Source organism: Rhea pennata, chromosome 5 (assembly GCF_028389875.1).
Source record: "Rhea pennata isolate bPtePen1 chromosome 5, bPtePen1.pri, whole genome shotgun sequence".
NCBI classification, from domain to species: Eukaryota; Metazoa; Chordata; class Aves; order Rheiformes; family Rheidae; genus Rhea; species Rhea pennata.
In genome coordinates this window covers 40,163,847-40,180,129 of record NC_084667.1, presented here as the reverse complement: position 1 = coordinate 40,180,129, position 16,283 = coordinate 40,163,847, and the positions used below count along the sequence as shown (strand labels likewise).

The 16,283-nt window shown below is 36.6% G+C and overlaps 1 protein-coding gene across 1 annotated transcript in view; it reads left to right on the top strand.

The window, feature by feature from the left end:
- Window positions 1-12,768: 12,768 nt before the first annotated feature.
- The window catches only part of LOC134140779 (mucin-5AC-like), a 56,432-nt gene continuing 52,917 nt past the window's right edge, over window positions 12,769-16,283 (top strand). Inside the window, exon 1 of the mRNA XM_062576353.1 lies at window positions 12,769-12,841. Coding sequence (XP_062432337.1) covers window positions 12,769-12,841 — 73 coding nt within the window. The remainder of the gene's footprint in view (window positions 12,842-16,283) is intronic.

Sequence of the window (16,283 nt, the reverse complement as noted above, 5' to 3'; positions counted from 1 at the left end):
TCAGATATCCGTCCACATAGCACAGCAAAGTATTAAACATACACTTCTGGGTGAAAACTATTCAACAAGTGCAATTCTTTGCTACTGTTCTTTTTCTCCCAACTAATGGTTGAATAGGCTGGCCTTTGTTTTCACAGATGCTTGGCTTAAAGTTGTTCATTTTGGGCACCAAAGAGAACGAAGTTTTGGTGGTGCTGTACATTCTCTGTGGCTATTTACATGTTGAATATTTTATTTTGAAATACTGTCATGATAAGAATTCCCCCTTCACTCTAGTGGAAAATACATTTTCAAACAGCATAGTTTTTGCACTAGTAACTAATAGAATGGGAAAGTGCTAAGACAAAAACTCTATACATTAATGATTTATTAAACTAATAAAATAAGCTAATAAATTACCAATAATAAAATCATTAAATGCTTCTGCAAAGTTAGATGACTGCTTGGAAAGCTGAAATACTTACCTTAGGAATACAGGGCTGCTGGTGCGCTTTAATATCCCTGTTGGTCCGTCTTTCCATTTCTTTGTATCCCTATGTAAATTGGTATTTATCCTGAATATAGTTCTACTCAACGTTTCATTCATGATTTGGATAATGAGTTTCTTGATAATACCAGCTTCTGTGGGACAGTAAGTATTCTGGAAAAAAAAGAATTAGCATCAGAATTATCTGAATACTTTGGAAAAACGTCTAAAACGTTAAGTCCAGGACATAAAAAATACATAAGTAGTTTATTTTTGTTTGGTAAAAGGAACTCAGGAGTTGCAAAGGGCATTAGGTGCCAAGACTCAGCCAGGAAAGTGACGTACAGTGTGCTGTAATTTCCTGTTAGCACCATAGTAGAAGAGGATCCTCTCAGTTCCATTTAGTGATTCCCTCATTACCAATGAACTAGTTTGAAATCCCTATTTTTTCCAGAGCACAACAGCACAGTCTTATGTATGCAAGCTCCAAGGAATTTATATTGCAGCCTCATCTTTCCTGTTAGAGAGATTCTCATTTTAGACTTCAGTGAATAACTACCAGTGGTTCTTAACTGTGATTATATTTCTGGCCAGTGATTCTAAAATGTCAGGAATCACCTTAAGAACTAAGATTATCCTCCAATAAAGCAGTCAATGATGTACCAATGATGACAAAGTGCTGAGGACAAGATTGCCAGTCAAACATCTCCTCTTGATGATTGCCAGTAAGCTGGATCACTGCATAACTCAATACACATATTATTAATTGAAAGGATAAATCTCTTCTTTAAGCTTGAAGGTGTTAACTGCAGGTTGTGGTAGAGATGCAAGAGCAGAGAAGCCTGTTCATAACAACACACACACACACACACTCAGTACTACCCCTCTCAATCACATTTCCAGGTAGGTAATCTTAACCAATGCTGCAGTACCCTTAAGAAACAGTGTGCCATAAGCAAATCTCTTCTGTGATCATGGCTAGGACTTAAGACGCATCTCCCTTCTACAGGATATTGGTAACAACTCCCACAAATTCCTTATGCTGAATGTACTTTTACTCCCTTCTCTCCCAATATTCCCATGAGAGGGACACAAGAAAATTCTCTTTGCACACCTCCCAGTGCATGTTCTGGAGTAGCCCCTGCATCAAGTGCAATTTTATTCTTTGTGGTTATTGGAATGAAGGGAAAAGCAATGCAAAGGAGATCTTCATCTGCAGCAGCTTCTCCAGTGCTGGGTTTCACACCATTTCTTCCCCAATTTGAATAGGTGCAATTCAAAAAGGCTGCCAGAAAAAGCGCTGTCTCTGGCTTCCAGTATTTCAACAAACACTATTTTCACAGTATGAAACATGGCTCTGAAATTGAAGAGCCTTATTCTTAGGACATGGCAAAGAGAAAAGTGATTGAACTGCTACACCCAGAGTTTATGTACTTAAAATCATCACTGCCGCAGCTGCGGCCTCCACCTTTTCTTGCACTTAACCTGCCATTCTGGGTTATTAAAAGCCAAGCTTTGTTATGCGCTGCCTTAGAAAGTGTCTGGGGTTTGTTATATATTTAAGATTTTAATGAGATTTGTCTTGGCTAATCTTGTATGTTGGAGCCATAGTGTAACATAGTCATTGCTCTTTACACAGGGGAAGTGTCCCTAGACCCATTATTTACTGATTCATTTACTTTCTGGCTCTGATCGGGTTTCTCAAGTATGTCTACTCTATCCTTTTATTTACCAAGGTGGGAACCAGCATAAATCACCATCCCTTCAATGCCTCTGATTTTTAAACCCCAAAGCAAGAACTAAGTTGTGCATATTTGTTCTCATTTATCACAAAAAAACTCTTTCCATTAAAAAGTTAAAAGACTCATATTCCAGACCCATGGAATTTTCCCCCAGCTTTCCCCAAGGAAAATGAAGAGCTTATCAAAGCAGATTGTCTCACAGAACCACTGGGTTTAATGGGTTGCACAATATTGTGACAACTATTACTTCCTATAGACTTGAGGGTAAGCTGAGCAAAGACTTTACTTTTTTTTTTTCTTTTTTTTTTTTTTGTGAATATCTGCAAAGAAATCATTCAGCAGATTAATTGAATATCAGAAGATTTTATAATTCAGATACATTATTACTGTGAAAACTGTTTTTACTCCCTGACATCTAGGCCATTATAGTATTGGATGATGGAAAATACGTAGAATTTATATTATGATCTCTTGGTTCAGCTTGGAACCCCTATATATAAGTGGAATTGATCAAAATAAGAAAACACAAGGTATTTCCTCAGCTACTTTAATCAGTGTGAATACAACAATTTCATGTGAGCCATAAGTTAATTCATATGTGGGCTCCAGATTAATGGAGTTTCAAACTATAATATACATAAATAGCTTACTAATTATCCATTTGACTAAATGATAAATAAAAATTAAGAAAAACATAAAATCATTTAAGTCTTTTGATATGCAGTGCTTACAACAAAGCTGAAATACACCACAAAGCCTAAAAGAATAAATTAAAGTGGTCATTGCACAGCTCCAATGTGGCCAAAATGTTTCTGGTTACATCCTACGCAAACAATTCCAGATACAGTGGATAGTTTCTCTCAATTTTTTACCCAGAGGTAGTACTTTGTATTGATCTGATCTACCTCCTCTTGGTTTGAGGATAAAACTGGACTGCATCCCTGGGAGCTGGAACTCTTCATGAAAAAGAGGCAGTAGCTCCTACTCCAGAAAAAAATTGTCTTCAATCTTTTGGCAACCCCCCAAAGTACTGCTCAGCTAGGTAACATTTCCGTCACTGATGCATGTAAACCTCCTCCTCTAGAGTCTATATTCTAAACAGAGAGGAAATCTATATTTCAGATGGACAGGAAAGTCTATCTGAACATTGGGACAGGTTGCCCAAAGAAGTTGTAAAGCCTCCATCATTGGACCTATTCAAAATTTGAGTAGACACAGCTCTGGCAACCTGCTCTAGGTGACCCTGCTTGAACAGTGGTTGGACTAGACGATCTCCAGAGGTCCCTTCCAACCTCAACTATTCTATATTCTATGATAGTTTTCCTATAGAAAAGCAATATTCTGTTTTAGCAGTGTGAGTATATAATAATTGGAACAGCTTATCAACAGGTGCAGTCAATTCTCTGCCATTTGGAGTCTGAGTCAAAAGGAGATGTTTGACTAAACAATTTACCTTAGATCAAATATAAATTGCTGAGTTACATAAAGAAAGTATAGGATAAAAAATTATGAGTGTGTGGTCTGGGTCATACAGGAGGTCTGAATAAACAAAGATGATCACAATGATCTCTGACGGTGTTCAATGTTGGAGTCTTGAAATATATTAGGAGATATTTGAAATATCATCAAAGACTTGGAACTCACATGCTTCAGCTTTACTGCTTGCAGTCCATTGAATTAAGCTGAACTAAATCAAAAGTGCACCAGCGTAGACGACTTGAGTTTCCTGGAGTCTTGAATTCAATCCAAGATCCGTAAGAAAGTGCTCCCCACCTGTTTGCATGAATGATTCAGAGAGAACAAATGAGCATACAAAGGAGTTTCAAAACTTCAGCATCCACACCATAAAAGCAAACTTACTTTTCCTGTTTCTCTTCTTGTTGGACAGACACAGAACATGGAGATGGACAACTTTCTGGACTGTGCTGGTTTTAGAAAGCTTAGGAGTCCACTGCCTACTATGAAACACACTGCAAATTTTTATATTTTTTTTCTAGAGATTGTAACAGGCTAACTTCTTTGTTCATCATTTTAAAGACAGAAAAAATATTTCCTCATTTATGACATTTTCATTTTCATTTTATTACATTGATAAGGTTAACAACAGAAGACAACCCTTTGTGTCAATATTAATCTGAGATAAACTGCATAAGAAACTCTATTTCACTTTCAATTTCCAAAAAAAGTCTGCCTCTAGCAGAAATCTATTTTGCAGTCAATTGCATGATGATGTAATTAATTGCATTATAGACAAGCTTTCTTCAGATCCCTTCCACATCTCTGGGAAGAGATGGCAAGGTGTCATAAGTTCAGATCTGCATTTGATGCATTCATTGTTGAATCTCTTAAGTGTTCTAATATGATGGTTTTTATCTGTAGCATTCAAAATGCTTTTCAGGAAAAGTAATAACACCTCTATTTTATGAAGTAGGACAAGAATAATTGTGTTGAGCTTAGTTTGGGTCAACAGTTGAAAACTTGCCTCTACAGAATTACCTTAAATTATTCAACAATGGGGTTTAGGGCTTTCACCAATAAGCAGAACCTACCAGCATTTCATTCATGAAACTGAGACATACGCAGAGAGCATATTCCAGCCACATAACTAAACAGATTCCAGCCCAAGTTACTCCTGTTCTATTACATGCAATATTCTTGAAAGGAGAGAAAGACACATGAACAAATGAAAAAAAAGACATTTCCCTGAAGCTAGTTATGGAGCATGAGGGATAAGTGTGCTTTGCCTTTTCATACAAAAGGAATCACAGCTCTTCTACTTGGCACCTGTATAATGGCCTCAGCCCATGACCTTGTAACAGAACTAGCCATACATAGAGTAAGACTTAAGATACAGGCTTAAAATATTAGGAATTTAAAATTTGACCAACATTTGTCATCCTATTTCACATTATCACAGTGGCCACCATATCAACAAACAGATAAGGTATGGAACAATACTTAGTGTTTGAAAATTTGGAGAAGAAAATGGCATGGAAAGCTTTCCTCTAGAAATAAAGTACTTTAATACCATTTTTATTATGAAAACTAAGTAAGCTTGACACTGCCCAGGGAATCTAGAAATATCATTATTTTGATTTCTAGGATGACTACCAACAGTTTATAAATTTGCCTTACTGTCCTAACCAGTAGTATAGCAAACACTGTTGCAGATCTGAAGTTTAAGTGAGATTCTCTCTGTTCATTTTATTACCACTAGTGCAGGCTCTGCCTTCATTCAGTCAGAAATACTGCTAGCATCCAAACAAGTGGCAGAGCTTTAAGGTGTACTCTGTCAAAATCAGACCATGGCCACAGCAATCGCTACTGGCTTGCAGCATGACACTCCTGCTGATGACTGCTTGACAGTCAAACCCTCATCGATAACATTTGCCTGATTATAAAAAAAAAAAAAAAAAAAAGGAGCAGAATCATCTTCTACACACCTGTAATTTTTGCAGTCATTTCAGGTCAAACAAATAATTTTCACTCAATACAGTTCTGCTATATAACACATGAACATACGACACCAGTTTTCTATCACCTACAGTGACGGACTGAAGCAGGTAAGTTTTCTTCATAGTTTTCAGATCAATAAAACAGAAATTAGACAATAAAAAAGGTCAATAGACATTTCATCCACTGATGTATTTAATGTTCTATAAAATCCAAGTCTAGCCATTCAAGTTTGGCAGCATTCTTGGCTTATATCATGCTTTGGCATTCCAAAATGATAAGCAGGCTGACAGCTTGGCCTAGCAAAACACGCAGACCAATTAGTCATCTTCATGATGCGTATTTAGAGAATATATCTAAAAACCACAGTCTATGATAACTTACAATATAGATCCCAGAGTCCTTCCTCTCATGAGAAATTCTCTTCTGCGTAGTCAGACCCACTGAAGAAGGATTATTCACATGAGTAATGACTGCAGGCTATCTGAGGCCTTAATGTGCCGTCTTTGTACACGTGCAGTATTACGCAGTCTGTAATTACACGATCGGGTCCCGTCATCCTCCACAGGCTTTCTGTTTCACTGGGTGCACAGAACGCACTTGCTGCAGGCAGGGTGAACCTAGGTTCAAGGCTAAATGAGAGCACGTTGCGAGTGCGACTGCTGCCCACAGCCCTCTCTCTCATTGCCTGGAGAAGTTGGTTGTTACAGAGTGAACAAGGCGCGCAGATGATACCATGGAGGAATGGATTCAGTTTCTGCCCCAGTTTGCATTGTTCTTTTCCAGTGCTGGGCATGCCAGTTTAAACCAAAGTTTTTGTTAATGGTGATTTGTTTTCTTCTGGATGCTCAGCTGGAGACTTCAACATTTCATTTGCCAAAGTGGGGGATCTTCACAGTTCTGCCCGAAGTCTGTATTCTAAACACGTACACTACTAAAATAAAACTCAGTACTTTCAAAAATCAGGTCCTAGGAGTCTTAGGTTGTTTGCGCAAAACTACTAAACATATCTTTCTGTGCCTCAGTTAGCAATATGTTAAACAAAGATAGTAAACCCCAAATATTTCCAAACATATTTTCAAAAGCAAATCATTATTAGTTATGAATTGCTCAGTACTCTAGTGATGGGCACCAAAAAGAAGTCACTAAGGAAATTAATAAATCTATATTCAGAATATAGTTTGAATAACACACAGTCAAAAACAGTTGAACAGGCTACAGATAATCTACTTATTACCTAAGCCTTTTCTAGCCTTTAGTCTGAAAAAAGCAAGAATCTTTTAAGAAACGTGGTATTTCATCATGTAATTTAAAACTATCTCATAAGAATGCACTAAGGGCCTTTACACCAATATGTCCTAACTTTTTGTCCTGCAAACTTAATAATATTTAATAAAAAATAAATGGAAGCTTTACATAAAATTTATAAAATTAAAAATAAAACAAAAGATGAAAACAATATTTATTCGTAACATCATACTAAGAATCACATGAATGATCGTCATGACTGGAGCTGTCTTCAAACTAGTTATGGTCCTTACCCTTGCTAATGCTACTGAAGAAAAGTCTTGCAGAACTGAAGGTGATTCTTCTCTGATGCTTACAAACCTTTTTCCAGTTTTCAACTGAAATTAATTTGTAGTCAATTTTTACCTTCCTGCACTTTGTCTAACCTCTTCCTTTAGTTTAGAGCTCATCTGATTTTCTGCTAACCTATTATCTAAGTTTGTAAACTGAAAATCTAAATACAGAAAAGCAAGTCTGAAAAGTTAATTTACAACAGGAATTCAACACCCCCCTCCATTCAATATATCTTGCCCTCAAGGAGAACAACAAATTACAAGCTTTAATTATTATAATGAATGGGAATCTTTGAATTAAGATACTAAAGAGGTCTCTTCTTATATGAATACCAAAGCTATAAAGTCAATTCATTTCTCAAATTCTTGAATCATACATACACAAAAAGTTTTTGTTTTATTCTCCACTTTTGTATTTGTTTATATCTATTTGATTTTGGGTGCACTTTTTGGTTAAAGAAAGTGTGTTACAGATTTAACGTAAGGGTATATTTGCAAGGCTCTGGTGGAAGATGAACCCTATGTTTTTCACTCATAATAGGACTTCTAATAGGATTCTCTTGTCCCTGCACAAATGCACCAAGAGCTTCTGTGACCCAATATAACTGTACCATCTACAACCAATGGAAGAAGAGAGTGATTTGTTACTATGATCTTAACAAACCTTGCTCACATTTTGTGATTTTTAATGTCTAGAAAGTTCAGTTAAGATCACCTAAGCAGTGAAGGAGATTCCAACATAATTCAAAATTTCAACATTCAGGTCCGAGCCAAATTATTGAAAACATCAATTATACTTTGTGCAGCATCCAGGTCTTACCAAGGCTTGAAAGATGCAATAGTGTCTAAAATGATTGGGAGTCTCTTATGTGTGGACACAACAGTTTTTTGGACCCTTCATATATCCAAAGAACAATTCCCACACAGATGTGTCAAAAAGATAGCATAGGGTAAGATTCTCAGATATTGCTCACATTCATAAAAAAATGAAAGCAAAGCCAGCGAAGGAAGCCAAACAATTTTGCAGATACACAGCTCGCTCAATATGGTTGTTTAAGATTCAGTGACAAATAGGGAACACTGGCCTGTGACTCTCCTAACTGCCTATTACCAAACGAAATTATTAGAGAGTAAAAGGAAGGAGAAGCTGCTATGAGTGCAAAGAAACAGGCATTTCACAGGAGGTAGGAGGTCTGAAGAACAACCTCAAGGAAGCAGGAAACCTTAGTGTTTTGGGAATTGGCTGTGTAATTCTATGTATCAACACAAATTGATATACTTGCAATACAAATATATGAAGTGGTAATAATATATATTATATAAATAATATACATATATATTCATTTCTTTAATAGTTTATTGTTTCTATTATTACAAGTAATAATGTGTTTTATCACAAAACAAGACTAGATCAGAATTTACTTTTACAACAAAGAAAACTGTACAAATAATCTGAATTCTGGCATTTTCTGACTTTGAGTTGTTGATTTTGCAAAAACATAGAGCAAGAAACACAAATTTTGTGCTGCTTGCCATGGAACAGAATTCAGATATTTTTTCTTTATTTGTCAAAAAGCTCCTGAAAGACCAGTCTCTATTTTCACTTTATTGTGGGGGAGGAAGGAAGGCAGGAAAAATTAAGTGAAAGGAAGAACTAGGAGGAGAGCAGGTATGTCAAGAAGAAGAAGCTAAAGGATAGTGCAGGAAGAAGAAAAGAGAAAGGGAAGAACGCAGAGGAGCATATGGTGTAGCTAGAACTGAAGTGGAGAAATGCTGATGGATGCAGCTGGCAAAAGCAGCCAGTCATTAGAAAGGTTATTCTGTATGCAGGAATCCTGGGAATGACAACCTGAAATTTGGACTTGCGGAGAAGGTGCAAAGGAAGGCATGGGCTGAAACAATGCTGTTCAATCTCAGAATGTTTTATTAGGTGCAAAAAACACCTTATACCAGTTTGTAGAGCACTTAGGCACAAGTGCAGGGTTACACTGGGAACTTGTAGTAATCTCACATTATTGTGCTAATGCTAATGCTATTGTCCTCTTGACCCAGTTAACACCAGTCATGACATTTCAAATCTTTCCCAGGAAAAGAAATTTGGTCATTATAAGAGCATGGGTATATTTGGCATGCTACACTTGAAAAATGTTGTCTCTTTACTAATCTCAAGTAATTGGAATTCTCTAATATAGATCTCTGTGATATTCTGTGACTAAACATCTTCCTAAATGAAAACTGTCAAACAAAATAAGAAATATTTTCATCATTATATTTCACTTCCTAATTATATTGTGTAAACTAGCATCTTACATTGCAACTAGACAGCTCCCAATGCCTGATTATCTGGCTAAGCTTTGCTTGAGTTCTTCTAAATTACACTGCATGAAAATAGACAGCTTGCATTCCTTCAATAGATCCTAATCATACTATACATTATCTGCATGAAAATAAAGCATAGAGGCTGCAGCTGAGATCAGAGCATTATGTGTTTGAGCCTCCACAATACACACACTAAAATACAGCCACTGTTCTGAAAACATTGTATTCTAATACAGAAGAACTATTCATTGTGAATGAAGTAGGGTTTGAAATGCTAGTCATTTAAGTGATTTTATTTTCAATCTGATGAATTTTATCTAATCATTTGGAAGCAAAGGATTGGATCAATGGCATTATGCTCGAATAAGATTTAGGAAAGGATATAAAAGTGTTGTATTTCTATTTTAATTTTTAACAGTTTACTATAGCTATATTATATGGTACTAAAAAAATATATACTACACTGGCAGAAATGCAGTTCATCATCACATAATTAAAAGAGTAACACTTGAAAAGTTAATAAACAGCTTTTGATTAGAAACTGATCAGTCACCTCACTTTGGAAATTTTCAGGCGATAAAAAGCTTAGGTTTGAATCCTCAGATCAAAAATGAGGGACAGTAAGAACGCTACTTCTGCTCAACTCCAAGACTAATGTCCTGACACTAATTCTGGAGCCAGAGCTCAGCCTCAAAGCAGTGCAAACAGCCAGCCAGAGATGAACACAGCAGAGAGATCTCTTAATTTGCATATGAGGGTTGGCATTGAGGAAGTGCAGGAATTCTTGTCAACTATAAATGTTTTTATCTTTCTAAATAAAGTTATTCCAATTTTAACAACTTCAGCCTTCACAGGCTCTTTCTTAAGAGGCAAATAAATTAATTAAATAAAAACTCCTCTTTTTACAGTCTGACAAAATTTTTATAGAAAACTACTGTTTTTTTGCCAACTCATTGGACGTGGTGTTTCAATTAGTGACATTTAGACTGGATAAGGGGCCAGTAAGGCAGGTGGAAATGTGTCTCAGTGGTCAAGCTCAAAGGGTTGTGATCAATGATACAAAATCTAACAGGTGGCTGGTTATTAGTGGCATTCCTCCAGAACTGACTGGGATCAATGCAATTTAGTTATTTTATTAATGACTTAGACATCAGGATGGAGTACTCTAACAACTATGACAAAGGCAGTAACAAACTGGGAGGGATGGCAGTGCTGTTATTCACAGAGGCTTTGACAAGCTGGATAAACAAGCTGACAAGAACCTAGCAAAGCGCAGCAATGGCAAATGCAAAGTCCTGCACATGGGACCCAAGAATCCCACACAAGAGTATAGGCTGGGGGCTAACCAGCTGGAAAACAACTTTGCAAGAAAAGACCTGGAGGTCCTTATGAACAAGCTGACCATGAGTCAGCAGTGTTAGAATAACATGATCCACGACACAGAAGAGATCTGGGACTTGGAACCAAAAACTCAGATACAGCCAATGACTTTTGATGCTGCCTTAATGCCCAGACAAAGGAGATAAATTTAAGTACAAATCAGCTTAGGTGTCAGGCTAATTTATGAAGATTATATAATAGGAATCTATTATATAGGAATAGGAATCCTATTATACAATAGGAATAGGAATCATCAGTAGTGATCAGACTGTGATCACTAAGAGGTCATTGTACTTCCCTGAACACGCAGGAAATGTGAACCTTGTGTATCTGAAACCACAGCAAAGCAACTGTTGGTATGAATTATTTTTTCAGTAGTAAGCAATGTAATGATTCATAAAATACATTTTTCCTCTCGCTAGCATATGTTTCTTCATTAGAACCAATAAACAGATATACGTGTATTATCCAGCTGTCTTTCCTTATTATTTTATCATGACTATAACTATTTACCAGCTACATCTCTTACAATTTCTCTTTCACAACTCTTTGTCCTGGCATTTTGATAATAACTATTACAGGTGATAACACCTTAGTTTTTCACTATATGTATTTCTGTATATACAAGTACCTTGTAGCCATCTTCCTCATTCAAATGATAAGATAAATTCTACATTAAACTGTACTTCAGTGAAGTTACCAGAGGTATAACTCATAACCAAATTGACCAAATCTTTTCCTCAACACTTGCAAGTTTATTTATTTGTATCATATTTATGTAAACACTAATAACCAGTTGCACTTTTAAAATGTTCAGAGAAGACAATGTCTTTTCTACTGCTTTGAAAAAAAAATAGTGCATTTTACTTCCCTCTCCTAAATATTGAAACTTTTCTCAAATATAACTACCTCAACAGCAAGAATGGCTATAATTTTCTGGAAAAATCATAGAAAATAGGGTTGGAAGGAATCTAAATGACCATTTAGTCCATTCCCCTGCCCCAGGGCACTATCAACTACACTTACACCATTCTCAGGCAGGTGTTTGTCTAACCTGTTCTTAAAAACCACCCGTGATGGGAATTCCACAGTCCTCTTAGGTAATCTATATCAATGCTTCACCATCCCTGCAAAAAGGAAATTTTCTATCCAGTATCTCACCTGAACTTCACTCCCGGTATTAAGCCTAATTACATCTTGTCTTGTTCCCAGTGAATGTGGAGGACAGTTTAGTTCCTCGTTCTTTGCAGGAATTGTTATGGGATTAGCCGTACTGAAAGACTGAGTTTCTCTACATCACAAGGTAAAATACTATTAAGGTTAATTCACTGAAGTAGTATATCTGTAATATATCTGTAAATAAATACATTAACAAACATATTCACAAAACACTGTTCACATAAGAGGAACTGTTACCATAAGAGAAACAGAAAAAAATGCCAAGTCATTCATTCCAAGCTCCCCTTTGAAAGTTATTCAGAAGTCCCTTAAATTCTATATATCTCAGAATATATAAATGATCTAGGAAGTAAGACTGAGTAAAAAGTTTTCCTTGGCTGCTGCTCATTTCTCAATGTTTCATCAAAAATCTTGTAGAAAGAAGACTCCTCCTAGAGTGCAAATATCTTAGAGAAGTCAGAGCATCCTCTATTTACCTGCGCACCTGCGAAGGAGAACGAAAATGTCCGAAGCCCCACCTTTCAAGAACCTTGTGAAACAATCTGGGAACTGAGCCAAAATCTACTCTCTCACTATATAAGACTCAAGAGCAGACAGGTATTTTCTCAGAGGCAGGTTGTTCGGTAGTTCCTACCGAACTTCCCAGAAGATGGGCAAAGGTGGTGGGACACGAATACCACTATGGATATCAGTACTAGCACTTGCCTTCACGCACATCAAAGGTAGGAGGACTTACTTGCTTTGCATTTTAACTGTTCCAAAGAATTTATAACCTGTTCAGAGTTTGAAATGATCTTCTTGTCTTTGTGAAGCTAAAGAACGTTTTACCTTTATAACAGATTTTTTTTTGTTACAAATACTTTCCTTCCTAAGAACAAAAAATTAAATGTCTTCAAAGTTCATATTCTAGCTCAGGTTGTTACCTTATATTCTCTGGATGAAATTTGGAATAGTTCCACTGAATTTAACAGAGCTAGCTCATATTTCTACCAAAATACCTCAGACTGGCATATAGCCCTTGATGTTCATTTCATAAGATAGAGCATTTGCAAATGCGCAGACCAAAAAGTGTAAAAATGCTTTGAAAAGCAACAAATCAGTGGAGTGCTTCTCCATTATTAAAGATTTGGGTTGTCCTATCAGTTGATGCTACAATATTGAAAAAATGGACTGGTTTTACTTTAAAAATGCAGGACACCAAATTTAAGATGTTAATCTGCTGTTGCACACAAGAATGTATAAAAGTTTAAGGCAGAGAGTTGAGTTTTTTGAAGAAGGGAAAACAACCGAATTTCTGTGAAACTGGAATTCATAGTACCTTAAATATTTGGGATTCATGGTGCCTTAGTTATTCTACAAAGGCACTTAATACTCACAGCCAGGTGGAAATCCTTTTTATTAATACTCCACCTCCACTTTTCCTGAAATTTAATGTAATAACAATGCTAGTTTTGAGCACATTTTGATCTCAGACACAGATCTGAGCTGTTGTACTTCTTCCTACTTCCAGAGTATTCCACACTAATCTACATTAAAAAGTAGCTCCTGTAAAGAACAGCCCATCAAGAGGCTAACCATAACATCACCATGCTGTGCAAAAGAAATGGGAATCTGGGATGCCTGTCATATGAGGCAGAGCATTGGCACCAGAGAGTGTGTGGGAAGACAAGCCAAAAGCTCTCTGGGGCTAGGGAGTTAAGGCAGGAAGCCCAGAAGCATGGACTGGTTTCACCTCTCTAAAAGGGGCACAACATGTCCTTCCAACACTAGCTGGAGACACCCAACTGGTGCAACAGGGAAGGCACAATGGATCTCACCACAGTTCAGATTTTAGCATTAGCCCCTCTAGTGGTGTTACTCATGGGTTGCCCTGTTGTGGGACATAGCAGAGCTCCTGCCTGCCTTTTTTGTTCTCCCTGGCCAGCATATCTTGCCCTGCAGTCTGCCCTCTACCTGATCATCTCTTGCACAGTAGCGTGTAGGAAGCTGCTCCAGGCCCTGTAAATTTCATGTAACTTCCTATTTTGAGGCTGCCATGGAATGGAATAAAAATAGTTCCATCACCGGAAGCAAAACTTTTGCTTTGCAGCAAAACCAACAATAGCAAACATATCTATGGAAAAGGCCTAATTCTTTCAGTGGGTTTATTTTTCTTCCATCACTTACTACAAAAAGTGCTTAAAATTGTAAAATATAGAGTAACTTTGGCTTTCAGTGAGACAGAGATCATCTCTCTAGCTCTAAAAGGGATTCTTCCAGTAGAAAAGGGACCTATTTTTAAAGCTCTCTAGATAGCCAAGAGGTTTTACTAGTGATTAAAGCACATAATGATCATAAAAACAAAGAGAAAAATGAAGTCCTTTATCTGAAAAGCTCATAAGGGCATCCAAGGTTACTGTGAGAATAACAGATTAAGGATCAGCTCAAATTCTCACCTAGGTGCTTTTGATGGCTTCAGTATAATTACTTATTAGCCTAAAGGAAAAAAATAGCTCCGGGAGTGATATATGGCCATCATGGTTGCATGTAGCACAGATCTTGATGTAAATCTGATCTCCTATATATCAAGGTAGATTTACTTATTTTTGAAACTCTTGTTACATGTTTAAGCAGCTATAACAGCAAAATGATGAATATACTCCTACAAATTAAACATTAATATTTTCCCCCTCCACTGTTCTTGATGCAGTTAAAGCCCAGGGCAGTGAACAAAACAATGTTTCTCTGGCTATCCAGCAGCAACAAGACTGTAGCTATTTTTGTACCTATCTACCTCTAATGTTTTGTCCAAAAATTAAATGGATAAATAAGAAGATTACTACAATGGGCCTAGAAGAGCTGGAACATAGTGTACTCTAAAAAGAGAGAAAGAGAGGAAGAGAAAGAAAGAGAGACAGAGATAGATCTTGTATACAATATATCCAGGTTCCAGCAGATCTCTGACTGCCACAAACTGGAGAAGTTCCTCTGAAATCTGGCGCAACGGATTTGGTCTACTGATGTGATACAGTTATCTAATCTTTAGTTTCATGAAAGGTACATACCATCTATCTGAAAGTGTATTTTCAGAAGGGGTGTGTGCATACATACATATCACGACTGTACTTGATAGTAGGTAATAGAAGATACATTTTTTTATGCTGTGTCAAGGCGCTACTCACAAGAAAGAATAAGAAAACTGTAACTATCTTAAACATTAGAATGATTAAGTGCTACAAGATCATATACGTAAAAAAATAGCATTGTGACACATCCCGGAACACAGTAACTGTACATAGCAAAATAAGGGGGAAGGATACAATACAAACTGATATAAAACAGATTACAGACCAAAAATTCTGACATATTTTCCTAGTTCTTATTATAAACACATTATAATACTATTTACCATATCAGAACGAAATTTAGTCATTCAGCCTGCTTCAATCTGCAATTTGTGGGGTCAATAGCTGGCAATTAAAATAGTGATAAACACAAACTGAAAGTATAGCACAAATTGTGTAGTAATAGTGAATTCAGTTAATCATTGCAACAGATTGTCAAGGAAGGTAGTATATGTGCTTTCCCTTAAAATCCTTGTACGAAGACTAAATCAGATTGTCTTTCTCAGCCATCCTTCCTGGTCTAAATGGAAAAATCAATGGCTGATATTGCCTGTCTACAGTATGGAAGTCATCAGACTCTATGATTATGATACCTTCAGGAGAAAATGCAGCAAGTTCTCAAACTCTCACGTTGAGAAAATACAGTGTAGGCTCTCTAACTGTCATATCCCTTTCATAACTATAACCAAACAAAAAACAATAGATTTGGACATGGAAAGTTTAGGGATGAATCCTGCAAATAGAAGTCCTTCCATGAAAAAACACATGATAAAAGTTTCACAGAACTGGAAGTGGGTTTTTTTTATTATTTTTAATCTCCTTGTATTTGCTGTGCATGTTTCCTTTAGCACAGAGAAAAAAACGAGCTTCAGAAAAAAATAGTTGATGTTTCTCACCCTACTGCAATTCTTCAGCAATTTTGAGGTTCTAAGCGTGCCAATAGGCAAAGGTCCAAATATATCGCCATTACTGCTGTTTTTTTCTACATTATTATTACAACAACAAACTGTTGGGATCAAATTGTTGCATCTGAGCCTAAGTCAGCAGGGCCAGCATCAGA